Source organism: Balaenoptera musculus, chromosome 16 (assembly GCF_009873245.2).
Source record: "Balaenoptera musculus isolate JJ_BM4_2016_0621 chromosome 16, mBalMus1.pri.v3, whole genome shotgun sequence".
NCBI lineage: Eukaryota > Metazoa > Chordata > Mammalia > Artiodactyla > Balaenopteridae > Balaenoptera > Balaenoptera musculus.
This window is the reverse complement of record NC_045800.1, coordinates 73190685-73218284: the sequence shown is the minus strand read 5'-3', so window position 1 is coordinate 73218284 and position 27600 is coordinate 73190685. Positions and strand designations below refer to the sequence as shown.

Sequence of the window (27600 nt, the reverse complement as noted above, 5' to 3'; positions counted from 1 at the left end):
TGTACCCGTTATCATTTGTGAGTTAAAATATTTTAAAGAACCAACTTAGAGTTTTCATCTTTCTTGCATTGCCAAAGAAGGATGTCAAAACATCTCATTAAAAATTTTTTTATATCAAAATAAAGAAATACATTTAGCTTTCTATGGAACTAAAACCTCTGTAGCTTTTTGAAAGGTATAACTTTTGAAAAGGTATTTTTAGTGTTTTGAATTTTTCTTCCCATCAGAAATGAGAGTTTTGCTTTGCTGACTGCCATCAAAGAGGTGACAGCATTTGGAAATACGGTGCTTAGTTTCTGAATGGAGGAAAAGAGGTTCATCTCCCCAAAGCCTGGAAAAACCTACAATCTGAGAACTGGCTCCTGGGGTAACGGGGTTACAAGGTCTGGCATCCACTACTCACAGTCGTGGTCACAGTCTCTTCAGTTACCACCTTCAGGGTGTCCACCACTGAGATGTAGCCAAGCCTCCGGGCAATGGCCAGGGCAGTGTTTCCATTCTGGGAAGAGGGAAACGTGGACAAGGAATTACAAGTCATTCCACGTGTCTCAGCGCCTGTGTGTTTCCACACATTTGCCTTTACAAACGTAAGGCGAGTGTCTCACCAGTCCTCTCCCACTGTCATACCCAAAACGCTGTTTCATTAAAGACATACCTTGCACAAAACCCACCTAACCTGTCCGTACTCATACAGTAGAGTCTGGGCTGCTACACATGGAATCCGAGAGGCTTTTAATGTTTTATGTAATCAAGGAAACAAACACGTGCTTCTTCTTATGTATGTACTCCCTACTGGGTAGCAGTGGGTATGTAGTTTTTAAGTGGGAAACGTTAATCACATCTCTCTCTGGACAACTCACAACAATACAAAAAGTTAACAAAAGTTACAATAACAAAAGCTATTGCCCTTTTCCCTTCATTCTACTGAATGCTCTGTTTATGCCTACTAAACATAGAAAGTCAAAAAGCAACCTTGTCCAATAAAAAATGTAAGAAGACACCAGCACCCAGGCCCAGCTCCCCCCTCATCACTTAGCTGGCCCTTTGCTCTTACCACAGTGAGTTCATTGGGGGAGGCATTGTTCTGAAGCAAGACATTGATTATATGCGTGTGTCCCTGTTGAGCTGCTTGGTGTAATGGCGTGTACCCATTCTGTAGAAGGAAGATGGAAGAAAAGACTCTTACTTCCTTGGACACAAGATCAATGACTTGGTAGATACAAAGGAGAAAGGAGTTTACCTTTGTTTTGGCATTCACTTTTGCAGAATGCTGGAGCAGGAAGTTAACAATCTTGATGTTTCCATAGTGGCAGCCCACATGTAGCGGTGTGTATCCCATCTGTAATTATATATATATATTTTTTTTTAAAAAAAGAAACATCCTAAGTATACTTTCAGTAACAGATATCCTAAATAGAAGCAAAAGTGTTATTTAACCTTTCTTAACGCAGCAGAAAGAGTTTTTTTTCCCTATATAAAACAAATGTCGTTGATAATTCTCAGAGCTAATCTAAGATATAAATAATAATACCACCTCACATGGAAATAGTTACTAAATGTCCCAAAGTGCTCGCTCTAGCATCGGCTCATTTTATTCCCATAACAACTTTTCAAGATAGGACGAAAAGATGGAACAACAGACAGTCTAGACAGAAGGATCCAGTGGCTTCTTGCAGAGGGTCAGAAGCGTGCTCAATGGACAGACTTGGACTAGCATTTATTCAACACTCTACTCTCTAAAAGCATAAAATTGAGGTTAAAAAATGTGAAGTGGTTAAGTGATCATGAAAGCAGTAGATGATGATCAGAATGTATGACGGAGATAGGAAGGATAGAAACACTGAAGCAGGAGAGGCTGGTGTGAGTTCAGGAGGTCTGCGATGTATGAACTTGATCTAGGAATAGATGCTCTAGTTAAAGTCTTCTGCCTACCTAGCTAGAGCCCCACAGTTTGAAAACCACTCATTTAGACAAAGCAATGGATTGCTTCTCCAATTAATATCCACTGACCCCTGAGGGGCTATAAATTCCATCTATTAAAAAATATGTCATGTATGTATGTATGTGTATGTATATCTAGATACATACACACACACACACATATATATTCTAGATAATTACTTATTAAAAAAAGGATATTCCAGATATTTTTTCTAGATGGCCATAATGTAACAGACTCCACCACACAATTTCAGGGCCCATGGCCAATCTCTGTTTACGATGACACTGGCAGCACCAGATCACTGAAAGGGAGAGCACAGACTTTTAATAATATTTCTAAATGGGCATGGGTCAGGGGTCCATGTTTTCAAGTGTCTGCATCTCGTATGTGATGGCATTAATGTGTCTTTATGGTGACTCTGTGCTACAGACTGAATGTTTGTATCCCCTAAAAGTTGTATGCTGAAACCCTAATCCCAGTGTAATGGTATTTAGAGATGGACCCTTTGGCAGGTAATTCGGTCATGAGGGTGGAGCCCTCATGAGTGGGATTAGTGCCCTTATAAGAAGAGAAAGGAGACGGCCTGCCTCTTCTCTTTTCTACCTGCTACCAGCACCTTGATCTTGGACTTCCCAACCTCCAGAACTCTGAGAAATAAAGGTTTGTCCAGGCTATAGTATTCTTGTTATAGCAGCCTAAACTAACTAAGACACTCCAGCAAATGGGTGTATTTGAATTTGAAAAGGGGACGTCCGGAACACAGCTGATTGTGGAAGGTGAAGACGCCTCAGCAGGGATGTGCTGCCCTAAAGAACTGACTCTGGTTGGATTCTATTCCATGAACTGAACTGTAAGTGCAGCCACACTGACCAGACCCTGCTGATAAGCTCACCGTAACCACATGTATATGAGTCTGACTTAGGACCCCTAAAGCTGCTTCATGCACGATGAAGGGTATCCTATTTTGGGGACCAGAATTCACCTGCCTGCTTTGCAGGGTTCTTTCTTGGTACTGAGGAACTCAGGATACTGTGTTAGGAATCAGAATGCTGCTTAGGGAGGGAGGCATGAAAACAGTTTTCTCCTACCAGTTCTCAGTACAATTAGCTTAATTGACTGAAGTAACATTATTCCCAGCGTTAGTGGCAGAGGACTGATCCCAAGCCAAAAGATTACAGAAAATATTTAAAAATTTTAAATATTAAGGAACTCTTCAAGTTTCTGGTCAACATGCCTAAGCAATGATGCAACAGTTTCCAATGGCTACTGTGCTACTGTATTGATCAGATTTTTAAAAGAAATTGAATTATTCTAAGTACCTTAATGTACAGTTTCTTCTCATCCTCATAGCTTCACTGTCACTCCTAGTAAAACCCTAAGTCATTACAGTGGACTGTTAGGATGTGGTTGGTCTGGACCCTGCTCTCCACCTCCCATCTATTACATCTCTGAGCTCGTCTCCTACGAGTCTCTCCCTTGTTCACGCTGCTCTAAGACATTGGTCTTCTTGCTGCTCGACAAACACTACAGTATTTTATTAAAAATACATATGCATGCCAGGAAGATTTAGTTTTCATCCAGAGAAACCAAAATTGGGGCTCCTCCATTCATTGAGGGTCACAAAGTTCCCATGGTAAATGGCACCTTGCACAAACATGCCCAGAGAGATGTGATTTGGGAAATTCCCTTCAACTAGTGGCAATACATTTTGGAAAGACCAACTCTTTTTTCTTTAATAACTAAGGAACAGTCATAGTTCAGATAACTGAGCAGTCTTTGCTTCCTTTTTTTCACTGTTGCCTACTTATACCATCATTACAAGCTGAAGTTAAGTCATCTTCTTTAGGCAATACTGAAAGGGTGTATTTGTGTAGGAAGAGCAAACAGGTACAGATGGAATATTCAGGCTGGTGTTTCTGATCTGTGGTACCTGAGCATGAGATCTTACTGAGCAGTAGTTAAGTACCTCCCTATGCAACATGGTTTGAGAAAGCGGGAGCAGGAAATCCACACTATTTCCTCACCTCCTAAACCTGTGCTCTCTCGAGTCTGTCTTTGGCCTTCCTTGCACTTGGCATAGTCTTCCTCAGTGAACACACCCACTCACAACTACAATTATTCCCTGATTTTATTTCAGTTAAAATTTTTGTTTTCAAATTTTTTATGTTGATACTATTGTTTTAGGGAATACCTTTCTCTTGTCACATGTTACTCTAAATATTACTTAATAATATGGCAGGCTGTAAGATATTTTTATAAATAGCTTTTTCATAATTTTAGTTCAATAAAACTGACTGAGATTGAAAAGTTGCATTTAGTAACAGATAGAGATTTTTCCTTTAGAAAACAAACTCTGAAAATAAACTCTCAGTATCTCATTTCCTGAAGGTGCTACAGTTGAACGTCTTAGCACGCTAAAAAGGGAAAAAAAGTTGAAAAAATTTCTCCTGTGATTTTTTTACTTTATTGTTCACCTCCAAAATTAGTGTGGGGTTAAAATGGAAAACAAAACAAAGATCCTCTCAGGTACTACAGAAGAGTCAAAGATTATGAAAGAGTATTTCCATAATGATAGAAGAAAAATAAGGCAATTGTCATCTCCATCCCTAACCCAGCCTATCCCACTTCTGACATCCCTTATAACTTCTTTGACCATTTCTCTTTCTACTGACACCTTCCTCTTAGCCTACTAACATACTGCCATACGTCCAAACTTGGAAACAATAATCACTCCTTTCAAATATTTCTCTCCTTTCCTGGGTCTATACTCTCTTAAAGCTTCTTGAAAAAAAACCTATTTTTATTCACCATTCCCTTCCATTTTCCCCATATCTCACCATCTCCACTACTCCAGTGAAACTGCCTTCTAATAACCCCAGTGCCACTCCAGTGCACGTGTTTTAGTGCTTTCTCTTCTGTGACACACTCTCCTTGACAGTCTTCAGTTACTTGGCATCCATGTCATATTCTTTCCCGATTTCCCTCCTGCCCTCAGTCAGGCCTTCTTCCTTCCACCTCCTCTATCCACTTTAAAATATCGTTGATCCTAGGGATTTTGTCTTTGATTTCCTCCACACTGTTCCTCAACGATCACGTCCACATTCACAACTTCAACTGATAAATTTATTCTGACCATGTCCAAATCGGTACCTTTAGTCCAGATGCCCCTCCTGTATCCCAGACCAAAACTTTAGTCATTTACTAGCGGTCTCTACCTAGACAGCCCCTAGGTAATGTAAGACTCAACACACCCAATACAGAACTCATGGTGCTCTTTCTCCAACCAGCTTCTTCTCCTTCACTTCCTGTCTCATTGAATGGGACTTGTGATCACCTGGTTACAGAGCCACGTCCTTAGATCCATCCTGAATTTCTCACTTTTCCTTAGTCCCTATATACACATGGTCTCAAGTCTTATTGTTCGTACTTGTTAAGTACTTCTTCAATTTCTCTCTTGTTTACCGACATCCCATCTGCCCCTTAGTTGAGGCCGTCTCTATTCTTCACCTGGACCTCAGCAATAGCCTTCTAACGGCCCCTGCTCCAAACTCTTTTACCAACTTGTTCTTTGCATTGTCTCCTAGGATCTTTCTAAATATCTGATCTTATCATCTTCTGTTTACAACCTTTCAAGGCTTCCCAGTACAAACAGGATGAAAAACTTAAGCCTGGCACATCAAGGCCCTCTGAGATCATCTTAATTATCTAGCAGTATCTTGGGGCGTGCCCCCAATTTTTTCTCATGTTCCTGTGATGCTGAACCAGCTATAGACCCCTTCTATACTCCCACCTTTGTAAATAATTCAGTTAATGCCAATATCTCTACATTTATTTATTTACACATGGGGTTAAAATCAGGCTTTGGACCAATTAGCTATGTTACCTTACATGAGTAATTACCTGTCTGTGCCTCAGTTTCTGTAAAATAGGGATACTAATTTTATCAACCTTATAAGATAGTCATAGGATTAAACAAATTCATAAGGGTAAATGCTTAGAACAGTATCTGACACAGAGAAAATGAGTAGTAAATTTTGCTATTATTATTACATTTTTATTGTTGCGCCTCCCTCTCTAGACTATGAATTCTGTGAGGACAAGGAACATATCACCCAGGTAAGAATCTAACAACTAGTGAGAGCTCTAGAAACAAATGTGAAATGAGTATGTATCAAATAAACATTTTTCATGATTTTACACACATTAAAAGAAAGCTAATTGAACTATTTACTTGCTAATCAGTACCTCCGAGAATCAGTGCTTTGGTGTGTTTTGGGGTGGTCTAAATAAAATGCTTCCAGAGATTATCCTTTTAAAAAGCAAAAGAAGTGGCTTCATTTCAGCTGTACGACTCTGAGCATTAAACCCTGTGGCCAGCCGCACAATTTAGTCTAAACTGATTTGGTGAACTTCAAATACAAAGTGAGATGGAGATGTGGTGGGTCAGCAGGCCAGTGGGAAGGCTGCAAGGCTGTTACCAGGATGTTCTGGTCTCTTCCCCACGAGAGAAAAGAGCTCTTGATAATTTAATTATTACTATTTTAAAATTGAAGCCAGTGACTCAAATGGTACCATACGTTCTACCTGTCGGCTGCTTGGGGATGTCATCTTTACCAGGAAGAATTTGGAAGCTCATGGGATATAATCAACTCCTTACTTACAAGGCTAGGAAGCAAATCCAAGCAACCCATCTCTTTGCACTCCTGCTCTACTCAACTACGGGACAATCATAGCCTCACTTCTTTTTGGTGCTGTGATCTTTGCTGAGAAGAAAAAGGAAGGGAAAATTTTTTTTCAGAGACAGAGAGATACTTACTGAACTACATCACCTGTAAAGGGCAGGAAAAGGTACATGCTTCAGAAATATTATACTGAGTACAAAAATGATTACAGACTGTGACCTGAGTTGGACAGGGTTAGGAGGAAACCCTGGTGGAGACCCGATACTCTTCAACCGTGGGGTTGCTTTTGCAAATCTGGAACAGAAGGTTCACGGCACCATTTCTTCTCCTCCCAACCTGCCCCTGAGAATCACTGCCTTAATCCCTGACTGAATTTTGGTGGTGTATATGTTGGATGTGTTGAGATAAAAAGTACTGAGAAACAGAACCCTGTTATTGCCTTCTCAAATTTTTAATTTATAAAGGCAGAGGGCACCAAATAAAATGTTTATAAGTCTGTGTGTGTATGTGTGTGTGTCAATAAAACAACCCAGGGTGAATCTATTTACCGTGAAGTTGCAAATTTCTAAAGTAAAGATTTCTTTTCTGATGAAAGTGTACAAGCACAGTAAAGAATATAAGCTAAATCCAGTCTGAGCTTTGCAGATTGAAAAATGCTTGTATTTTCATGGAAAGTAACAAGAAACCATTCAGCCACTACTGTCGCCTTTACTGGTTTCTTTGTTAAACATTCAGCTACGTAGGAAGGCATTCAGGGTTAAGGGGTTCTTTTAGAATGAAAAATTTGGAAAGAAACAGAATAGAGAGAACTGGGTACTTAGGCTACCAAAGAGGCCATGGGGACTTGAAGGGCACGAGGCATTTCAGAAATGGGAGTGAGGGAGGCTACCTGGGTCACAGCTCTATCTAGGACTACCCCAGCCAGGGACCATTATATTTGCTTCACTATTTTAATACAGAGTTTAAAAAGCGTAAAGGATCTTGTCTGGTCACGTCTCCTTTGGGCAGATTCTTTCTAATAGAATGCAGTATGGGTGGAGAAGCCACAGCCCTAGAGAGTCAGAACACCCTGCAAAGGGTGTAGTCTACTCAGGGCTGCTTCCTGGGCTCGTCCCGTAAATCCAGCCTGATTCTGATGTCTGCAATACCTTTTTACCTGGCTAATTCCTGGTGACCCCTCTGTGTTATTAATATCTTCAATATCTGTCCACACACCTCAGAATCCATCTATATTATACACAAAAATGTTCGTATTCACAGTATAATAGTTAACAAGTATTCATTTTTGTGTCAAAGATGTGATACACAGAAACAAAGTTACATTTTGAAGTAGATACAAGTTTGACATGAAGAGTAACAAAATTAAGCGCTGAAAGAAAATATTCAGAGAAAGACTGATATGAAGTCCTATCTTTGATGATGACACAAAACATCCATTTGTCTTATGTGAGTTTGAAATGGTGGCATTTTATGAGATTAATCAGAAGTTTCTTTTTGAAAAGATAACTATTTTGGCTGAGAGAGGGAAGGAGTTGCTAGCGATCATATACAACATAAGAAATTTAGCAAGTGAGTAGTAGTTGAATAAAAATGTATCTTCTTCCATAGACTATGCCTGAACAAAGTTAGAGGTCATCAGTTACTGACAAATTTTTCTGTATGCATTTCTTAAAACTCAGTCACAAAAACTAAAAAAGGTACGAGCTTTCACACTCTGCCCTTGATGGGCAGGTGTGTTGTAACAAGGATTAATAAATTGCATTAACACAGGAGGCAGCAATATGCAGCTACATAAAGTATTCAGGCCAGTAAAGGTAAAAGCACCTGGGACACCACAACCAGAGACACTGGTGTCCCTTGTACTGATACACGTTTGAAATACTGAGTATAAAAGATATGATGGAAGATTTATTTTTCCCCCTAGAAAACTGTACTTGTTCCATACAAGGAGTCACAATGACACTCTGGATGGGCACAATCTTTTTGTGTACCTTTGTCTGGACGTCCACGTGTGCCCCCTGGTTTACTAGGACTTCGGCCACATTCACTCTATCTTCTTGAGCAGCCAAATGGAGTGGGGTCAGGCCACTCTGCAAAAGATGAAAGTGGTCATCTTACAGGAGGGATGGAGGACACACAGGCATGCTGGAGAAACAACTTCGGACTTCAAGAAGAGTAAGTCTACAATTTCTATGTTTAAAAAAAATCTATAGAGTAAGTTTATATACGAGCATGTGACAACATGGTTATCTGCAGGCTTAATGAAAAATTTCAATCATCCTCAGAAGTGGAGGGAATGGGCTGAACCTTGTGTACTGATCACAGACGCAGCAGTTATCAAGGTTTTCCTATGTTTGCTTCATCCAGCCCTACTTCCTGTTGGTTCTTTGCTTTGCGGAAGAATTTTAAAGCAAATCCCAGACATTATATCATTTTCCTCTCATGTACTTCAGTGTTCACTTTTTTAAAATAGAGACTTTTAATTTTTTTACAAAATTATGCAAGAGTTCTAACACACTACCAATGCATTACTAGCTTTAGAAAAATTTATTAAAATAAAAACTGTTTATAAATTGAATACTGACATATGATGATATCATTTTCTCCATTAAATATTAATACCCAAGGCTGACAAATATTTTCTTTATGTTGCTTCTGGGTAGGAAAAATGGTCTGTGAAATGTAATATAAAGGCTGTCTCATGAGAATGTAATATGAAGGCTATCTCATGAAAATTTCCAGGTCATTTAATGAGACTGGATACTTGAAATTGACTCTACCACAGAATGGACAGGCTATGTGGTTATCCCAATGGCCAAGAAAAGAATCACTAAGACTGCACCCTGGTTTAAAAATCCTCTGTAGCTGTATTTTTCATAAATAACATTTAAGAGAAAGTAAGCTGGTGTAAGTGTGTCCAGATTCTTTTCTTTCATCCATTATGAGCACACAAGTTAATGTCTTGAGTCCTAACAGCCTTCTTTCTCCTGCTCCACATCTGTGTAGCAAGGCCATCAACCTGTCCTATTTGTCAGAGGAAAGGCGTGAACCAAAAGCCACGTCAGGAAGGGCACAGAACCCTCGAGATGCTGAACAGTATTTATTTAGGGGTTGCTGTTCCATCAAACTAATGACAGGACTCAGGAAGAGTCATTCACTGTTGACTTTCTAATACTGTTTACAGACTTTTGGAAGAAGCTCACCCAAACTGAATAAAAGAGGAAATAGGAAAAGGAGGACTGGTGCCTTCACTTGAAATCCAAGAAAAATAAGCCTGGGGCCGAAACTGGCACCACCCAAACAGTGACATAATCATAGAACAATGTTCCACATTCCACTTTAGAGGCAACAGATATTTGCAGCTGTAACATTTTGTAAAAGTGTCACAATCCCCTATTCTAAGTTTGAGACTTTCCAAACCTTCTGAAGAACTTTACTGAGTGGCTCTCAGCACAGCTGGGGGAATGTACTGTGGCTGGTGCCCTACTTTCTCGCGTCCCCCCATGGACATTCATGCTGTCCACTCTACCTCTGGCCTGGAGTCACCTCCAGCTTTCCTGGGCTTCCCTCTCTCTCCCCTGGTCTCGAAAAGGGCTTCACTGTTATTATTTATGTGCGAACCACCTACGTGCTCACTTGTGTCGAGAGCGTCATAATCCTGTATTTAAACTCTTTTCTCACCTGTATTCCTCAAACCACTGTGAGCTTCTTGAGGCAACTATTGTACCTTTAATCCTTGTATAACCAGTCGAGTATCTAGCGTTTAATCCACCCACTAATCGACTGAGTCAGAGGAAAAAGCAAGCATCTTTCGGTAAAATAGTATAACTTAAATAAAGAAAAAATTATTTTTACCTTCATGATTTAAAAAACAAAATGTGATGGTTAAAACAGCCCTGTGTGAGTTCAGAAGTTATCTATTAACCTTTTATAAAGGTTTTGAGCATGGCTCATTTTTAAAATGGCATTTATTGGGCACAGAGAGAATACCACCAACTTGGAATAGCAACAGCTCTGCTTCGTATTCTATTAGCTGTGTAAATATAGCTACTTGTGGTCTGCAAAATTCGTGTGGGAAAGTGGGAACGTCAAAAGCAAAATTGCATCAGATCAAACACTAGTACTTCGGCAGGAACTTAGGTTCATGGTCTCTTTTTCTTAAAAATCTGGGAACTGCTGGTGAATAGCAGGAAAAGAAATAAGTGAAAACAATAAAGTGTTTGGTTCAATAATAGTTTTCACGAAAGCTAAATCTTTCTTTTAATATTCATTGTTTAGCAAGGAAATAAAGTCTAGTGTGAAATGGGGAAGTGGGATGGGGAGGGGGGAAGGGGTGGAGGGAAAGTAACTGATGTCTAAAACTCTGGCAGCTTAGGAAAAATGGACAGAACACCTGTCAGAGTCCTTACTGAATAGAGCTCTGCTGATTTTCTGTTTTCACACTGGAACTTATTTAATACTTGATACAGAAAATGACTACTGAGAAAGGAAGCAAAGACTTACAAATGCCTTCTTATTAGACCATTTCTAGGCACTGTGAAGTTCTTGAAAGTTCCTTAAGTACAGTGTGCTAATGGGAATTTCCTTGGTGATATATTTGCTTATGTAGAGTTTATTCAGGAAGGTGGCTGGACATTTCCAGGCTTCCTTGGTTTACTATGTCTTTTGGTCCTCAGAATTCCCTTGGCTAATCTCCCTCTAGTCTACCGAAGTAGACACTGAGAAATTCTTTCTGAAGTGTTCTCAGCCTAAATCTTTTAAAAATGATTTTAAGGTGAATTCAAGGCTAAATATGTATATTGCCATTGGTTAGCTAAAGGAATTTAAAGGAAAAAAAAGTTTATTACACAATACTTTGGTGTCAAACCTATAGAAAATGGTCACCTGTTAACCAGTTGTTCAGGTTTGTATTGTCTCTGGGAGAATTAATGAGATATAATATTCTGGGCTCCTAGGAAAATAAACACTAATGGATGCCTGAATGTGCTTCAATTTGAGAAGGCCACGTCCTCCATCTCATTAAGACAGGTTGAATTTTGCAGCAAACTATTATAAGGCTGGTCTACATATTAGTATATGAACCTTAGAAATTCAACAGCTCAAACAAATCCTGATTATAATGACTATTTGAAATTGCTTCGTGATTCCTGTTAATGCTGAGGTATACATTCCAAAGGAATGTTTAAAAAGAAAGATATGAGAAAAGCAAATCAGTACACGAGAAAAAAAATGAAAATTGTGTTTGGTTTGCAATGATCACAAAGGATTTTCAAGATACTAAAACTGAAAAAAGGTTTTCCTATTCTCTTACGTATGTCTTTTGGTTTATAGAATTTGTTAAATTACCACCTTGGGAATTCAGATTAGTGCAGAGTAACCTTTTCCCCAAACTGTGAAAAGTCTAAAATTGAGACAACTATTCTTTTTTCTGCTTAGAAAAAGGTGCTGAATGTTATTTCATCTTCCTGACATTTCTGGGAAGTAAAAACTGTTGTCTTTATTAGAGAATGAAACTGAGGCTCAGAGATGTCACATAACTTGTCCAATCAAGTTACACGTCAAGTAGGAGTCAGATTTAGGATTCATACCCAGGAAATTCAAAGCCCCTGTGATTACAAAACACAGGCCACATATATTAAAATATTTAAACTACTTATTATTCATTGCCATAAAACTGCTATCTTGAAACTCTACTCCAATATCTGAGCTATGGCTGAGAAACATCATAGCTGTGCCATCACCATCCTGTAGAGGAGAAGTTACATAACAGGGAGTTTGGATTATCGGGAATTTGGGGACACTCTTGCAGGTTTTTTTTTTATCTGAAGACTAAGGAACATCTGTCTTGTACTTTGGGCAGATCTCAGACTCAGGTATTAATAAGCAGGTCAGTAAACCCAAATTCTCTGCTAGGCACAGTGGAGACAGTGACCTCCTTAACGTGTCTCTGGGTAACTGTGGGCTGGACTTTCACAAAGCTCTTCACTAACCATGGGGATGTCAAATGTGAGGTCAGGGGAGTTTGAAGACTTCTGGGAACAGAGACTTAAAAAGTTCCCTGGCACTGCCAAATTTACCTACAGAGACTAACCTTTTGATCTATGGAGTAAGATAGCTACTCTAAATTTCTGTTATTAAAATGAACTCTCTGAAGGCAGACCTGTTTCCAGTTTCTTTTTGTAACCTAGGACTTAAAACTGGGACAGGCAGTAGGTACCCCCCAAATGTCTGTGGCACAGATCAACCTACAACTTTTTATTTACAACCTACAACTTCTTATTTACTATGTTCTGGTTGCCCTTTGACTTTACATTATAACAAAAACTTCACATTACTAGAACAATTTTGTGGACCTCATTTTTATGGCTCTATGTTACTCACCGGTATGACTTTGCAGTTATTGACTTAACATTCTCTTATTGTTTAAACAGATTTTTTTCAAGTTTTTCCTATGATAAATAACATTTTGGTACATACTTCTGTGCATACTACACTTTGCACTTTCTATTTGACCTGAATTTTTCATGACTTCTTAGTTGTCTTTTTGAAGGTGAGGTTTTGTTGCGCTGTATGCTTTGCAGAGGAAAAAAGAAAAGGTTACCTTATTGCTCAAGTTCACATTAGCATTTCTGCTGAGGAGCAGCGACACCATGTCCACATGTCCTTCCTGAGCTGCAAGATGGACAGAAGCAATTCCTTGCCGGGTAACTGCGTTTGCATCAGCACCATATTCCAGCAGAGTTGTCGCTATGTCCATCTGGTTCTTTTTGGCAGCGATGTGCAGTGGTGTATAACCATTCTGTCAACACAAATCACTTGGTCACATGCCCAGTCACAAGATAAAAATGTGTGCAGTGCATTTTCAAATAGTATGCTTCCCTTTCTAGTGATTTTCTTTGATGGTTTAAAAAAATCATTAGCAAGTAAGCAAACACTGAGAAATCAAGAAGTGCTATTAACATAGTGCCCTCATGTCTCCCACATTCCTAAATAGGGAAAACGTACTATAGAGAGTTTAATGCAAAAGAGTCAGAGTACCAGTGGTTTTACAAACGGATGGTAGCACTCCCTAGCACAGGTAGTTCTGTTAGTAGGTGCTCAATAATTACTTGCCATATATATCAGGAATGAGAGGAAACCCAACTAGGAAACAAACAAATGGTACCACCAAGGCAGGTTCAGAGCCATTATTCAACTTTTAAAATCCCTTTACTAGCCTATTGCTTACAAGTTGAAATTTTAAATTTTCATGGTAGTCAAGATACTGTAATCTACTCCCATTTGCCATTCTGATTGCCTCTTTTATGAAACTCCAGTCATGCTTCAGCTAGACTGGTCCCCAAACAACATATGGCTCATGTTTCTGTCTTGCCTTACTCTACCAAGAATGCTTTTCTCCAACATGCCCTTGGGACCAGCATCTTTCTTTGGAAGGTTCAGCTCAAGGGTCACACCCCCATGAAATGTTTCACCTCCCCTTCCACTCTTATACCTGCCCCTCACTTGGCTGACTCCAATCAAAATCCCGGAGATGTTTAGTGGCACTCTTCTTCATATATCTGTCTCCTCCTACTAAAATGCAAATTTGTTAAGGGAAAGTATTGTGCCACATTTGTCTTTGTATCTCTAGAGCCTGGCAATGACTGGCAAATCCTTAGATTTGAGTCAAGCTTACTAGAGCTTTCAGAACATCCTGGGATCCTTCTCTTGGTTGACCTCTGGTGCTCAGAGGTGGAAGGAACCAAAATTCCTTTGACAAATTGTTAATAAGCTGCCTCAGGAGCCCTCAGGGTCCTCTGTCCTAAGAAGAAAGGTCCCCTGCCTTAGAGAACCCTGTCCTGACTCACAGTCATTTAAGAGGAATGCAAAATTACATTTTGACATGGGCCTGAATCTAATTACATAAAAAATGCCAATGAAAAACTAGAATTTTTCTTTTTTTGGTATAGACAAGAGGATTTAGAGAAAGAAAATAGAAAAAAAAAGAATAATTAGAATTTATAAAATACAAATAGGATTTATATTTGGGAATGTGATCCAAATCTGGACAACAGATCAGTCATAATCTTTCCAAGCCATAAGGATGGGTCAGAAACAACTCAGAGGGCAGTGGGGGGCTACTGGTCGACCAGCCTACTGTAATTCACCCTCATGTTTATGTCAGTGGTATGTTCTACTGTGACAGCATTTCTCACTTGACAAACATTCTTTCTATAATTGATTCTAGAAGATTTAAGGTTGTTTGCTATCAACTGAAGAAAGTGGAAATGCCACTTCCAAACTCTTCTGAAACCAGCCTCTGCCGAACAGGATGGGCCAGGGTAGAAGATTTTATACTCCTATTTTTAGTTTTGACCTATTGCCATCTGGAAACCCCAGCTGACCTCAGAAGCATTTGGCCCTCTGCTCAGACACACCCTAAAGAGATCATCTTCAGAGCCAAATGCAGATCTTTGGACTGAGCCCAACTCTACAGTGAGTGACAGGAGGGGGTGAGCTGTTTTACTACCATCCCCACCCCTGAATAAAAGGGAAAATTCACAAAGCAGTGGTAGGAAACCTGATTAGTCAAGACTCTTAACACGAGCTAATTAGAGTGGTAAAGGCAAGATAAAGTCAGAGCACAGCTTCTAATCATGCATCTTATCAGTCAATAACTTCTCAACCTCTAAAGGTAAGTCAATATCCTCTGAGATGTGACAATCCTCTTGATTACTTTTAATTCCACCAAGAAATCATTGATTCTTAAAAAACAGAGAAGCTCTGACATCTCTGTAATGCATGCCAATTCCAGACAAGTTACTCATTATTACTGAGGGGTTTATTCTGAGTTCCTTACTTGAGATACAAAGGAAAGTATAAAGCAAGGGAAAAACAATTTAGGGTATTATTTTAGAATGGCTAGTTCATCTCAGAAAGACTTAAGAAATATTTCGAATAATAAACAAGTAGTTTATCTTGAGACCTATAATAAAATTTTCTAAATTTCCTAACTTCTTTCTAATTTCTAGAAAGTTAAAGGAGTCTTACTTGCCATACTAAAGGAGACAGATACATTTATCAGAAGAGACATAAAATAGTGAGAGACTAAACTAGAGAATAATCTCAATCAGTGCTTTTTTCCTCTTGATGTAGAGGACAAAGTGCATGCCATGTGTCCTTTTGCATTTCAAGATTAAAAACAAGAGCACATGTAATTTTAAATTATTAAAAGTAATATATTTACACTGTACTTTATATTTTTCCCCCAAACCTTCACAATATCTACTTATCCATGTCAACAGATATACTGCACAGCTTATGAAAGAGAAATCTGACAAATAGTAAGTTAAGGCTCACTAACCCTTCCACAACCTGTGCCCAGGTTATTCCTGAACTCAAGCCAATCCTCTTTCCAGCACAGTGTCCTGCCTCAGGAAATAGATCTGGCTAAAGTGGATTAGAGGAGCCCATCTAGTTTTTCAGCACCCTCCTTCCTCTTCCATTAGCTAAAGTCACATCGTGTTTCTAGGGCACATGTGGGTAAGAAACTATGTCCACAATTCTACAAAAGGGAAGAAAGGGCAACAAGAAAGCATCATGTACTCCAAGAAGCAAGGATGTGAATAAGGAAGAGGTAGCATGGAAGGCACAGCTGTCTGTCATATCCATACGCATGCTTAGCTCTGTTGAGTTTTTGTCCCTCCTTTCTCACCACTACCTGAATTCAGAAATGCTGTAGCCTCCCTAGAGGAAAGAAGGCTATTTGCCTACCCTATATCCATTCTCCTTCCTTCCTTAATAGAAGAACCTCTGGTGTTGTGCCCTGCTGAAAACTACATTTCCCAGCTTCCCCTGCAGAAAGAAGTGGCCAATGAGATGTAAGGAGAAATGGCTGGGTGGAGCTTCTGGCAATGCCCTGCTGTCTGACTTTCTTTCTTCTTCTTCTTTTTTATTTTTTTTTTAATGTTGTGTTTTCTCAATCCATCCTACTGGTGATTAGGGTACTTTATACCATGTTATGAGGGCACATTTATCAGTCTGCTTTTCAAATATTACTCTTCTACCTTCTTCCAACCCACTGTTCCTCTTTTGCGATGTCCTATTCAGTTTAAAGAAATCAGAAAAAAATGACAAAACAAATTTAATTTTGTTTGAAAAAGTTTAGTCCCTATGAAAACCCATCCTACCTATATGTGACAGGCCCTCCAAGGGGGCCTGCCTGAACAGTAAGAGCTGCCCCTGTGGGCTAACTGTGTCTGACTTTCTTTACTGCCTGGCAGCCTGAGCGACAATAGCTGGAAGAAAGACCCAAAAAACACAGGAAATTTTCTTTAACAGTCTGGAAACACTGAACCAACAACAACACCTGCCTACCTCCAGACTGTTTATGACAAGAGAAAAAATAGAACCTCAACAGTTTAATCCACCGTAGCTAGGTCTTTTTTCTACCAGGTGAACCAAATCCTAACTGATAGAACTGGCTTTGCGCAGGATCAAAGCCTAGAAAACGCTCCTGACCAGGACCACGGCCTCAGAAAGTGGGGATGGTTGGACATGTGTCAGACATGGCATTACAGAGACTCTTACGGAGGCAACTGCACTATGGGAATGAGAATGAATGTCCTCTTAGAAAAGCCTGTGTTCAATTGACTGTAAAAGATATGCTGAAGGCTAAAGGGCTGTTAAAGAACTGCTTTTCGACTCTTTGTCAAAGATGTTTTGCAGATTGGGAACCGTGAAGTCTTGTTGGACAAATACGAAGCTGGAAATCAACTACAAATATATCAACTATTGACCTGTTTCAGAGTTATTTGTGGATGAAAAGGTGGATTGGACTCATTTTGTTTCACTTATTTATGACTTTTGTCAATTCTAAACTACTTAGCACTAGTTATGACAAAATTATTACTCTCATGTGAGGAGTGAATAGTTCACTTATTAATTATTTACTGGTTGCCTGCCATGAACCTGAGGGTATTTATAACATACGAAAAGTGGCCCAGGCTTAAAGGGATATGAAAATAAACAAATGAAATGGACAACTATTAAATTTCATTGTAAATTTTTCTCATTTTAAAACTTGTGGTAAAATATACATTACATAAAACTTACCATTTAAGTGTACAGTCAATGGCATGAAGTACATTCACAATGTTCTCTGTTCATTACCACCATCCATCTCTAAACTGAAACTCTACCCATTCAACACTAACTCCCCATTCTTTCCTTCCCTCAGCCCCTGGCAACCAGCATTCTACATTGTGTCTCCACATGAAATCATACAGTATTTGTCCTTTGATATGCCTGGCTTATTTCATTCAGCATAGTATCTCTGAGGTTCATTCATGTCGTAGCATGTGTCAGAATTCCCTTCCTTCTTAAGAATGAATAATATTCCATTGCATGTATAGACCACATTTGGTTTATCCATTCATGCTTCCATGGACACTTGGGTTGCTTCTACACTTTGGCTATTGTGAATAATGCTGCTATTTTTTTTTTTAAATAAAGTTTTTTCAAAAGTCAAGGGATGGCTTTATGATAGAAAGAATGTCAGGGCTAGAAATTATGGGAAAAAGCCGCTCTTAGAGGAAAAGCAAGTTTGGGGGCTTGATTTTGAATTGTACATTTCACTGGGTACAATTCTGAAGACGATGGGGCAGGAGATGATTGAGAAATACAGGAAAAAAGGTTCTGAAGAGAAGTAACTTTCAAAGATCACATACTCTCTAAATGAAGAAAGTACCTGAAAACTTTATCTCTGAAAGTATCCAAAGTAATTTAGAATAGCCCAAATTCTTTGTTTGTGTGTACAAGAGATTTGATCTAAACACTAAGTTTAAAGGAGAACACTATAGCTGCCCCCAAATGGAAGAGCTAAACAAATACAAAAAGCCGGAGGGATGCTAAAAGTTCCTTCAACCGACAGTATTTAGGAAAAGAATGGGATAGCATTTAAATTGTGCTCTGTATCATTCCAGCATTCTCTGATCATAGCTACCTGCTCAACAGTAGCGAACTCACTAAACCAACAGTACTATGCTAACCTATCTTTAAATAAACTCTTTATGATTTGCTTCTCAAGTCAGAATACCAGAGTCATAAGAAAGCCATTCACTCTAAGTATCTCTTTTCTGAGAAATCTCTGTTATCTACCGGTCAAAAATGACCTAACAATAAGAATAAAGATTCTCCTACTGTATAGCACAGGGAACTATATTCTATATGCTGTGATGAACCATAATGGAAAAGAATATGAAAAAGAATGTATATATCTGTATAACTGATTCACTTTGCTGTACAGCAGAAATTAACGCAACATTGTAAATCAACTATACTTCAATAAAATAAATTTTAAAAAAAGAATAAAGATTCTCCTTAGCAATAATAACAACACATGAGCAAAACCTCCCAACTTATTTTATTAAGCACACATAAACCACTTGAAGGCAATGCTTTATGGCCAGGAAAATGTAACACATATTTTATAACTTTGACAAATGAGAACTTTCTTACTCCCTCTGGCTGTTCTTATGTTTTTAGTCTGGCTAAAGAGGACTTCAACTTTTTTTCCTGGATTTTCCCCAGGCTCCAGGATGTCCTGGATTTTCAAGGAATATCAATGGACAAGTAAATATTTATTGAGCATCTACCACAGAAGTTGACTAAATAGCTGAAGGCACAGATTTCCTAAGGCACTTATATTTCCATGATCTTTAAGTGATGCCTAAACTAGGAGGGTGATACAGATGAAGCCAAAGTAAATATACATATAGAGACTGCCCCTCAGTCTCCTCATGCTGTCAAGTTACAGGTACCTTTGCAGCCGCGTGGGGTGAGGCTCCTTGGTCCAGAAGCAGAAGGGCCACCTTCTGATTATCGTAATGTGCAGCTACATGCAGTGGAGTTAGCCCGCTCTGAAAACACGTGCAGAAACAACAACCAGTGTCAAAGCGCCTTAATGTCAGAGGCCTAGATTTAGGAGACGGGATTAGATTGGATACAACACACAGTGTAGTTTACATTCCAGTTTCCACAACACTTGGACCCCAGCTTTCACCTCCTATTTCTGCAGTGATCTTCATCCTACGAGACTTAAATATGGATTAGTTATAACTTAGGTGGCTGTTGGTGAATGTTAGCAAGTGCTTGTTTTTTGTTATCATGGGAGTGGCCTGTCACAAGTTGGCCGATGACCCCATACCTTCCCAGCAGCATCTGGAGATGCACTTTTCTGTAGCAGGAGACGGGCTACTTCCAGCTTCCCATATTTTGCTGCCACGTGAAGGGGAGTAAATCCTTTCTGAAAAGATAAACAGAAAAATACTGAATAATAGAAATGATACAAAGACACTAATCCTGGGACTAGTCAGGTATCTGACAAGGATGAAGTTGGAAAGCTGGATCTGGGGCTTATTCTAGGGCCATTTGGGGATTTCACACTGTGGGAAGAATAGGTTATAGGGTCCAGGCCCAATTTGGATTTGGAGGGCTTGGAAAAAGCTAGGACAAGGTCTGGACCTCCCATAACCTCCCACACCACCAGATTGGAGCCTTTCTCTCCCCCTTTCTCTATCGCCACACGTATACACACGTCTGTATGTATGACCCAGTCCTTAGGGGTAGGAATCAGAGATTCTCACACTTTAGCTGAACTGAACTGAACAATAACACAGGGTTCTATCTCAATAAACAGGCGAGAGTTGAGAATCTCCTTCTTCTTGCTTCCAACTCTTACAAGGATCTGGGTATCAACCGGTCAGTCACCATGCACAGCTAGGGCCCCACGCACAAGGCAGGGATTAGAGGGTCATCAACATATTTGACCCCATGGGACTATAGCCAGTTAGAGGCAGTGGGCAGCTCGTATGGTGGAAGGGCTGGGACACTCAAAACCCCATCACCCATTCCTCTGTTTCACATGTTAAATGAGATCCAGGAACTTGCATGTCTACTGAAGAGTGTGAAGAATCACAGGGGGTGAATTTTGAGAAAGTCATCATTTGTTCAGATAGTTTTCCAAGTATTTGTAATCACTGTAATTATCTTCTGCATTGATTACACATTAATGCTTCTTCTCTACATCTAAAAAAGGGTGTAACACCAATTTCTAGCTTTCTAAGACATGCCATGGGCCAATTCGTCTTGCTATCACACTTGCTAGTTTACGTAGGATCAAAGAAAAATGAGCTCTAAATTTTGCATTCTGCACTTGAAAAGCAACTGTGTGGTGGGTTATTACTATAAGGCATCAGAGCTGAGATGAAAGAAAAACAAACCTATAAATCAGAAAAGTAAACCACCACAACAAAAAAAGCAGCAACAACAACAAACCAAGAAAAATCCACCTCCTGCTTTGAAAATATTATAAAAGCATTAACCAACTGAGCTTTGATAATGTGGTTTGTATACCTGGCCTCAGCAAGAGAAATCTGTGGCTGTGTTTTTAAAGCACCCTTTAAATCTATCAAATAACTTGCAAGAAATATCTGACTCCAGACATCAATAAGGTTTCATTAGAAGATAATGTACTGAGAAATGTAAGACACACACACACACCAAATCACCCTGCCCCACCCCAGGGCTTTGCTGGCCATGTTAATCCTGGGATCCAAGTATAGCTGCTGTTGTACAGCTTTTGTACCTATTACCATGTAATAGGAAACTGTAAAGAGAACGTTTTTTGGGGGACACAGCAGCAGTCTAAGGCTGGCTTTCATACCTTTGTTGTTATAGATAAAGATGCGCCATGATCCAAAAGGAATGCGGCTACGTCCTCATGCCCCTCTCGGGCTGCAAGGTGCAGCGGGGTGTACCCAGAAGTCGTGGCTGCATTTGGAGATGCTCCTTGCTGCAACAGCTGCTGTACTATATCTGCTTTCCCCAATCGGGCAGAAATGTGGAGTGGGGTTTGGTCATCCTATAGGACAAGGTAAAAATGCAGGGCTGATGAGCTGAGAAATCAATGGTGCCACTGTGAAAAATACAGGAAACTTCACTGCTTGGTATCAGAGGCTACATTCAACTCTTTGATTCAATACTAAAAAGAACCTCATTTATCTTTTTCTTTAAGTTTCAGAAAGGTGGGGATGGCAGATCGAAGCACCTTAAATACCCTTTGAGTAACCTATTAGCGTGAGAATTGTGAAAGGCAGTTCTATCTAGAAATTATCCCCATTCCCTCCTGCTATACTTTATCAATTTTTAAACCTCTGATGACTCCTTTTTGGGGGAGATAAGGGAATGGATCCTGGGAAAACGGAAATACCTGGGAGGGATATTATACCTCCACCAGTTCTCATGTACTCATATGTAATGCATTATCTTATTGGTGCTGCCTTCCCACAGTCAAAAGTGGGAGGAGGGGAGGGGGCAGTATAGGATGGTTGAGGAAGGCTCCCAGCTAAGAGGGCTGACAGCCAGCCCACCCTCTGCTGGCCGAGCTGTCACCCAGGCTGCATCTGCCTGGAGGGGAAGGCACCTTATTACAGTTCACCCAAGGACACAAGGCACTCCTAAGTCCTGCACCCTGAGGGCCTTAGCCCCACGTTGGAGGGGTATCTTTTCCTTGTTTGCCCAAAGATGCCCTCTGGAGAGAAATCCCCTACCGGGATGTGAAGAAGTCCAGGTAAACACTTTATGTAGGGCAAGTAGAGAGAAGAGGCTGGAGCACAGGACACTGCTTTGCAAAGGGAAGTAAGATGACGGTCAAGATCAAAGCAAGAGGGTCTATGTGACTAGTAGGAAGTGTGAGAAGTTAGGGGAGATGCCACAAGGAAGAAGAGAAATACTGAAAATAGAAAGAGATAGTTGCCAAAGAAAAATCTCATACAACTCTGCTACTGCCTCCACCACCGCTAAACATCAACTGCACATGGGCATGCCCCAGGCATTCTACCTGCATTAATTCATTCATCATTACAGCAATCCTATCTATTACAACTGTCATTATTCCCATTTTCTATATGAGGAAACTAGAGAAGGGAATGTGGCACAGAGATGTTAGTTAACCTGCCCAGTGTTACTCAGGTAGTACATGATGGACAAAGATTCGAACCCAGGCAGTCTGGCTGGAAGTCAGGCTCTTAACAATGATACATACTATCTCTTTAATGAGATAACTATACATCTTATGGTCAATTTCAGCTTGTGGGTGAAACCATTTCCTAGACGAAATGCTTCATATGTAACAACACTCAAAAAAGTGAGGTTTCTTGCAATGGTAGAGTATGGCCTCTCTTAACCAATCTACTTAACTGATTAACCGACATCCTCTAGATCAGGGGTCAGAACAGTAAAATCCAGGGGCCAAATCCAGCTGCCACCTGTGTTTGTAAATAAAGTTTTATTGGAACACAGTCATGTCCATTTGCTGATGTATTAAATCATGCACTCTCTATTGCTGTTTTCACTCTGTAACAACAGAGTTGAGAGACTGTAGACAAAGACTGCATCCTGTGAAGCCTAAAATATTTATGATCAGGCCCTTTACAGAAAAAGTTTGCTGAGCTTTGTTTCTAGGTCCTCTGTAAAATCTACCAGCTGGCACCACGATACACCAGACACTCAAGGTTTATAGTCTGCTGGCTAGAATGTTACCACTACCTTTGTACCCACCTGTGGATTTTATGTTTACAAAGACCTAGTTGTGTTTGTTCCCACACTAGTATGTTTATACTAGTACTTTTCTAGTTTGTACTATATTTATGCTAATTATATAATCACATAATATGTTAACAGGTAAAATATGAGTACGAAAGGAAAGGCTTTAAGAACACTAAGTTAAAAGCCCTGGAGAGCCTTGGTAGAAGTTGATAAAAACCAACTATGGTCAAACTACATATGGGTAGGAGAGCTGAATAGACTGGGGGAAAATTATAAAAGTTGAAAAATATCCTGTACTCAAACTGCTTTGCAAATGCCTCAGTTTTCTCTCCATTTAACCCTAAACTAGAAACTACAAAGTATGTAATTAAATGACAAATAAATGTACATTTGTATATGGAAGGGCTAAAATTAAATGGTTGAGGTATTTACATATCTATTTACGATTCTTGACCTAAACTGCCATGAAAAAACAAAAAAATTGGTAAATAAATTATAGTTTATTCATGCACTGAAAAAAAATCATTAAAAAAAAGCTAAACATCAATACATAAACAAACAAGAAATTTTAAACTGCCATTTTGATAACCAGACCAAGTACCATCAAGATAGTGACAGATAGTGAGTTTCTTCTGGAGGGTAAATGCCAGGCAGAGAATGACGCATTCCAACTCAGCCCCTGGACTTCCCCAGCGGTCTAGTGGTTAAGGCTCCACCTTCCAATGCAGGGAGCGTGGGTTCGACCCCTGGTCTGGGAACTAAGATCCCACATGCCGCGAGGTGCGGCCCAAAACAAACAAACAAACAAACAAACTCATCCCTGATGTCTTTCTATATTCTATGTCCCATGAACAACTCTGACCAAGTCTCAGGGTTTATGGTTTCACAACTTGCAGAGAAAAAGTTCAAACTCCCTTTCTCCTTTTGTGGCTCTGACAGCTGACATCTAGGTCAACCAAAAGAACTCAATTATGCTTCCAAACTGTGCTTGTTTTAGAAGCTTTGTGCATGAGCCCTTCTCCATAGAGTGCAAACAACTCTGGGCCAATTCTAGGTTTGTTTCCTAAGCCATTAGGGACGAGCAATGTGCCAAGGACACAAAGTTCTTTCGGGCACAAAGTTCTTGTTCTATTTCATTTTGCTAAATAATTGAGTAGATACACATGCAGGGAAGGGATGTTTTCAATATCCCTTGGGTAGAGACTTTTGTCACTGGTGGTGGTTCATTACTTTAAAAGAGTGATCCTGGAAGAAAGCATGCCTATGTTTAAAGGTTTTATTAAAATCATTTCTTCTCTCGGCAGCAAACACTTCCACGCTCGGCACATACCTTAGCTTTAGCTTCTACCTGAGCTCCGTCTTGCACCAGATACCGCACGACTTCGGCCTGGCCGGACCGAGCTGCCATGTGCAGCGCTGTTTCTCCTCTCTGGGGAACAGGAGCCAAGGTAACTTAACGGCAGCTCTAAAGAAGCCTGGCCTATTTTCTTTGCATAAAGTTGATGATGGAGGGTTTTTTTTTTTTTTTAAATAAAAAGTAGTTCCAAGCACTTCCTTATTGAAAATAGGAAAGATAGGAAATGAAATACACAAGAATTTCCCAGGAACCTGGTCCATGATGGAAGACATCAGTGTAAGCCCAGAGAGCATGGCAGGATCAGAAGCACGATCAATAATCTACAATGTAGCCTCACTGGGGGTTCAGAGGCAAATGCTATGGGGCCAAGCAGGAGGGTAGGTGAGTGAAGAGGGCAGATGCGGAGTGCGCCTGGAGACAGGCCAGGCCTTATCCTGGCCGAGGGAGGCACTGCTGGCTGGCGTGAGCGAGCTACTTCAGTAACTCTTTGGGATGCCACCTGTATCATGCCATACCTTCCTATTTTTCAAAAACAGCGGCAGTCTGGGTATTTGTGTATATTTCTTGAATGTTGGTCAAAAAATCAGAGTTCAAAACAAAAGAAAACCAAAAATGCTGCACAGGCAACACAAAACACACCCAAGGGCCAGACCTGGCTTGCCCTTGGTTTGCATTTCCTGCTTTATCTCAACAGGTCATTATCCTTTGGGGCATTATCCCAAGGGGTTATTTTCTTTGCCACTGGACTTCCCCCGCCTCTGCTGCTTTTCACCAAATGGACTTTAATTCAGATGATCTCTTTGTTTATTTAATAATAAAAGAAAAAGGAAAACAACATAGAAAACACATATGGATCGAAATGTAAAAAGTAATAAAAATCAAATATACTCTCCCCTACACAAGTGATGCCCAACTTTTAAAAAAATTATTATTATTATTTTTTAAATTATATATATTTATTTATTTATGGCTACATTGGGTCTTCGTTGCTGCACGTGGGCTTTCTCTAGTTGCGGCGAGCAGGGGCTACTCTTCGTTGTGGTGCACGGGCTTCTCATTGCGGTGGCTTGTCTTGTTGCAGAGCATGGGCTCTAGGTGCACGGGCTTCAGTAGTTGTGGCACGTGGGCTTCAGTAGTTGTGGCTCGCGGGCTCTAGAGCGCAGGCTCAGTAGTTGTGGCGCACGGGCTTAGTTGCTCCACGGCATGTGGGATCTTCCCGGACCAGGGCTCGAACCCACGTCCCCTGCATTAGCAGGTGGATTCTTAACCACTGTGCCACCAGGGAAGTCCCGATGCCCACCTTTAAATTACTTTGTATAGATATTGCTTTGCTTTATAGGGCATCCACCTCCATGCAAGGATATGCAGAGATACAGTTCACACGAAACTTGTTGCTGTGTTTCCTGGAAAGGTGCTGAGGATGTAGGTGACCGTGTTACCCAGTGTTTCCTTCGTAAAGGAAAACCTTCTCTCCTGGCGTTAGGACCAGGGAAGACTGCATTTCAGCTGAGAGCTGGTCTGACTCAAGCTGCTGGAAGACATAGAGCCTTTTGGGGGCCTACCCTCAGGGTGAGGACGCAGGACCGTATGGTTTGCCCTTTCTGTGCCAGAATGTTCCTCGTTTTATTTTTACTTCTTTGGTGCTCATGAGCCCAACTAGTGTTCTTATGCTTGTGGTCTGGGGTGCTAAGATTGTTATGCTGCTAAACTTAAAATTCTGTAAAACAATGTCAAAGGCCACATGCAGATCGAGGGTGATAAGTTACTCCTCTGACATTTACTATGAAGTGAGTCTCGTGGTTCTGCAGAGCAATGCTTAGTGTGGGAAAACAACAACATCCAATAATGAACTGAGTTCCATGGGTTTGCGATAACATTGTCGAGCACGCTGAAGAGAAATTACTTTGAAGTTACTTGAAATCACAATAAGGAGAGTGTTGGAACCACCTTCTCAACATGCAACACTTATTTTTTAAAAAAATTTTATTCAAGTATAGTTGATTTACAATGTTGTGTTAATTTCTGCTATATAGCAAAGTGACTCAGTTATACATATATATATTCATTTTCATATTCTTTTCCATTACGGTTTATCACAGGATATTGAATATAGTTCCCTGTGCTATACAGTAGGGCCTTGTTGTTTATCCATCCTATATATAATAATTTGCATCTGCTTATCCCAAACTCCCAATCCATTCCTCCCCCAACCCCCTCCCCCTTGGCAACCACAAATCTGTTCTCTATGTCTGTGAGTCTGTTTCTGTTTTGTAGATAAGTTCACTTGTGTCACATTTTAGATTCCACATATAAGTGATGTCATACAGCATTTTTCTTTCTCTTTCTGACTTACTTTGCTTAGTATGATAATCTCTAGGTCCATCGTGCATGCAACATGCTTCTGTTGAAAAAAAACCTCTCCCCGTCCACAAAACTTTCTTTTTTAAAGCATAATATTCAGTAGTAATATACACAGTCCCTAAGTCTTAGCAATTTGTGACCAGCTAGTGATCGAATGGATCTTGCCTTTGAAATAAAGGAAACCACAGGTATTTTCAAAATTCTGTCCTTTTAAGTACTCAAGTTAAATGGGAATTAATTTACCTATAACAAAAATAAGTAGATTGAGAGCAACCGTTTCCAGTTTCATAAATGCTCACAATTAGACCTACTTTGTTCAAAGGATACTTACCACGTTGGTGGTATTTGGTGAGGCTCCATGATGCGTTAGTTGTGACACGATATTTACATGCCCCATGAAGGCAGCAACATGGATTGGGGTAAGGCCCGACTGGGGGAAAAGAGGGAAATGTCAGTTTGTTGCCTTATTTTAAAAAGGGTTTGTCTGCCTGCCTGCCTGCCTACCTGCCATCCATCCATCCAGGCTAAGATAACCAATTTATTGATCAGATCAGAAAACATCAAGACATCACCATTACGTCATAGATTCTATAAGGCAAACGTATCAATATTCATCATTTCTCTAAAGCACGTTCCGTGATTATGAAAGGCCTATGTCATAACCATTAAAG

The 27600-nt window shown here is 40.0% G+C and overlaps 1 protein-coding gene across 4 annotated transcripts in view; it reads right to left on the bottom strand.

Moving 5' to 3' along the window:
* ANK3 (ankyrin 3) overlaps positions 1–27600 on the bottom strand; it is a 686669-nt gene that overhangs the window by 130997 nt on the left and 528072 nt on the right. For all 4 annotated transcript variants that reach the window (XM_036828058.1, XM_036828063.1, XM_036828060.1 and 1 more), the window contains 10 exons: positions 27261–27359; positions 24542–24640; positions 21329–21526; positions 19811–19909; positions 19425–19523; positions 13226–13423; positions 8616–8714; positions 1241–1339; positions 1055–1153; positions 404–499 (listed from right to left, as the gene is read on the bottom strand). In XM_036828058.1, coding sequence (XP_036683953.1) covers positions 404–499; positions 1055–1153; positions 1241–1339; positions 8616–8714; positions 13226–13423; positions 19425–19523; positions 19811–19909; positions 21329–21526; positions 24542–24640; positions 27261–27359 — 1185 coding nt within the window. The remainder of the gene's footprint in view (positions 1–403; positions 500–1054; positions 1154–1240; positions 1340–8615; positions 8715–13225; positions 13424–19424; positions 19524–19810; positions 19910–21328; positions 21527–24541; positions 24641–27260; positions 27360–27600) is intronic.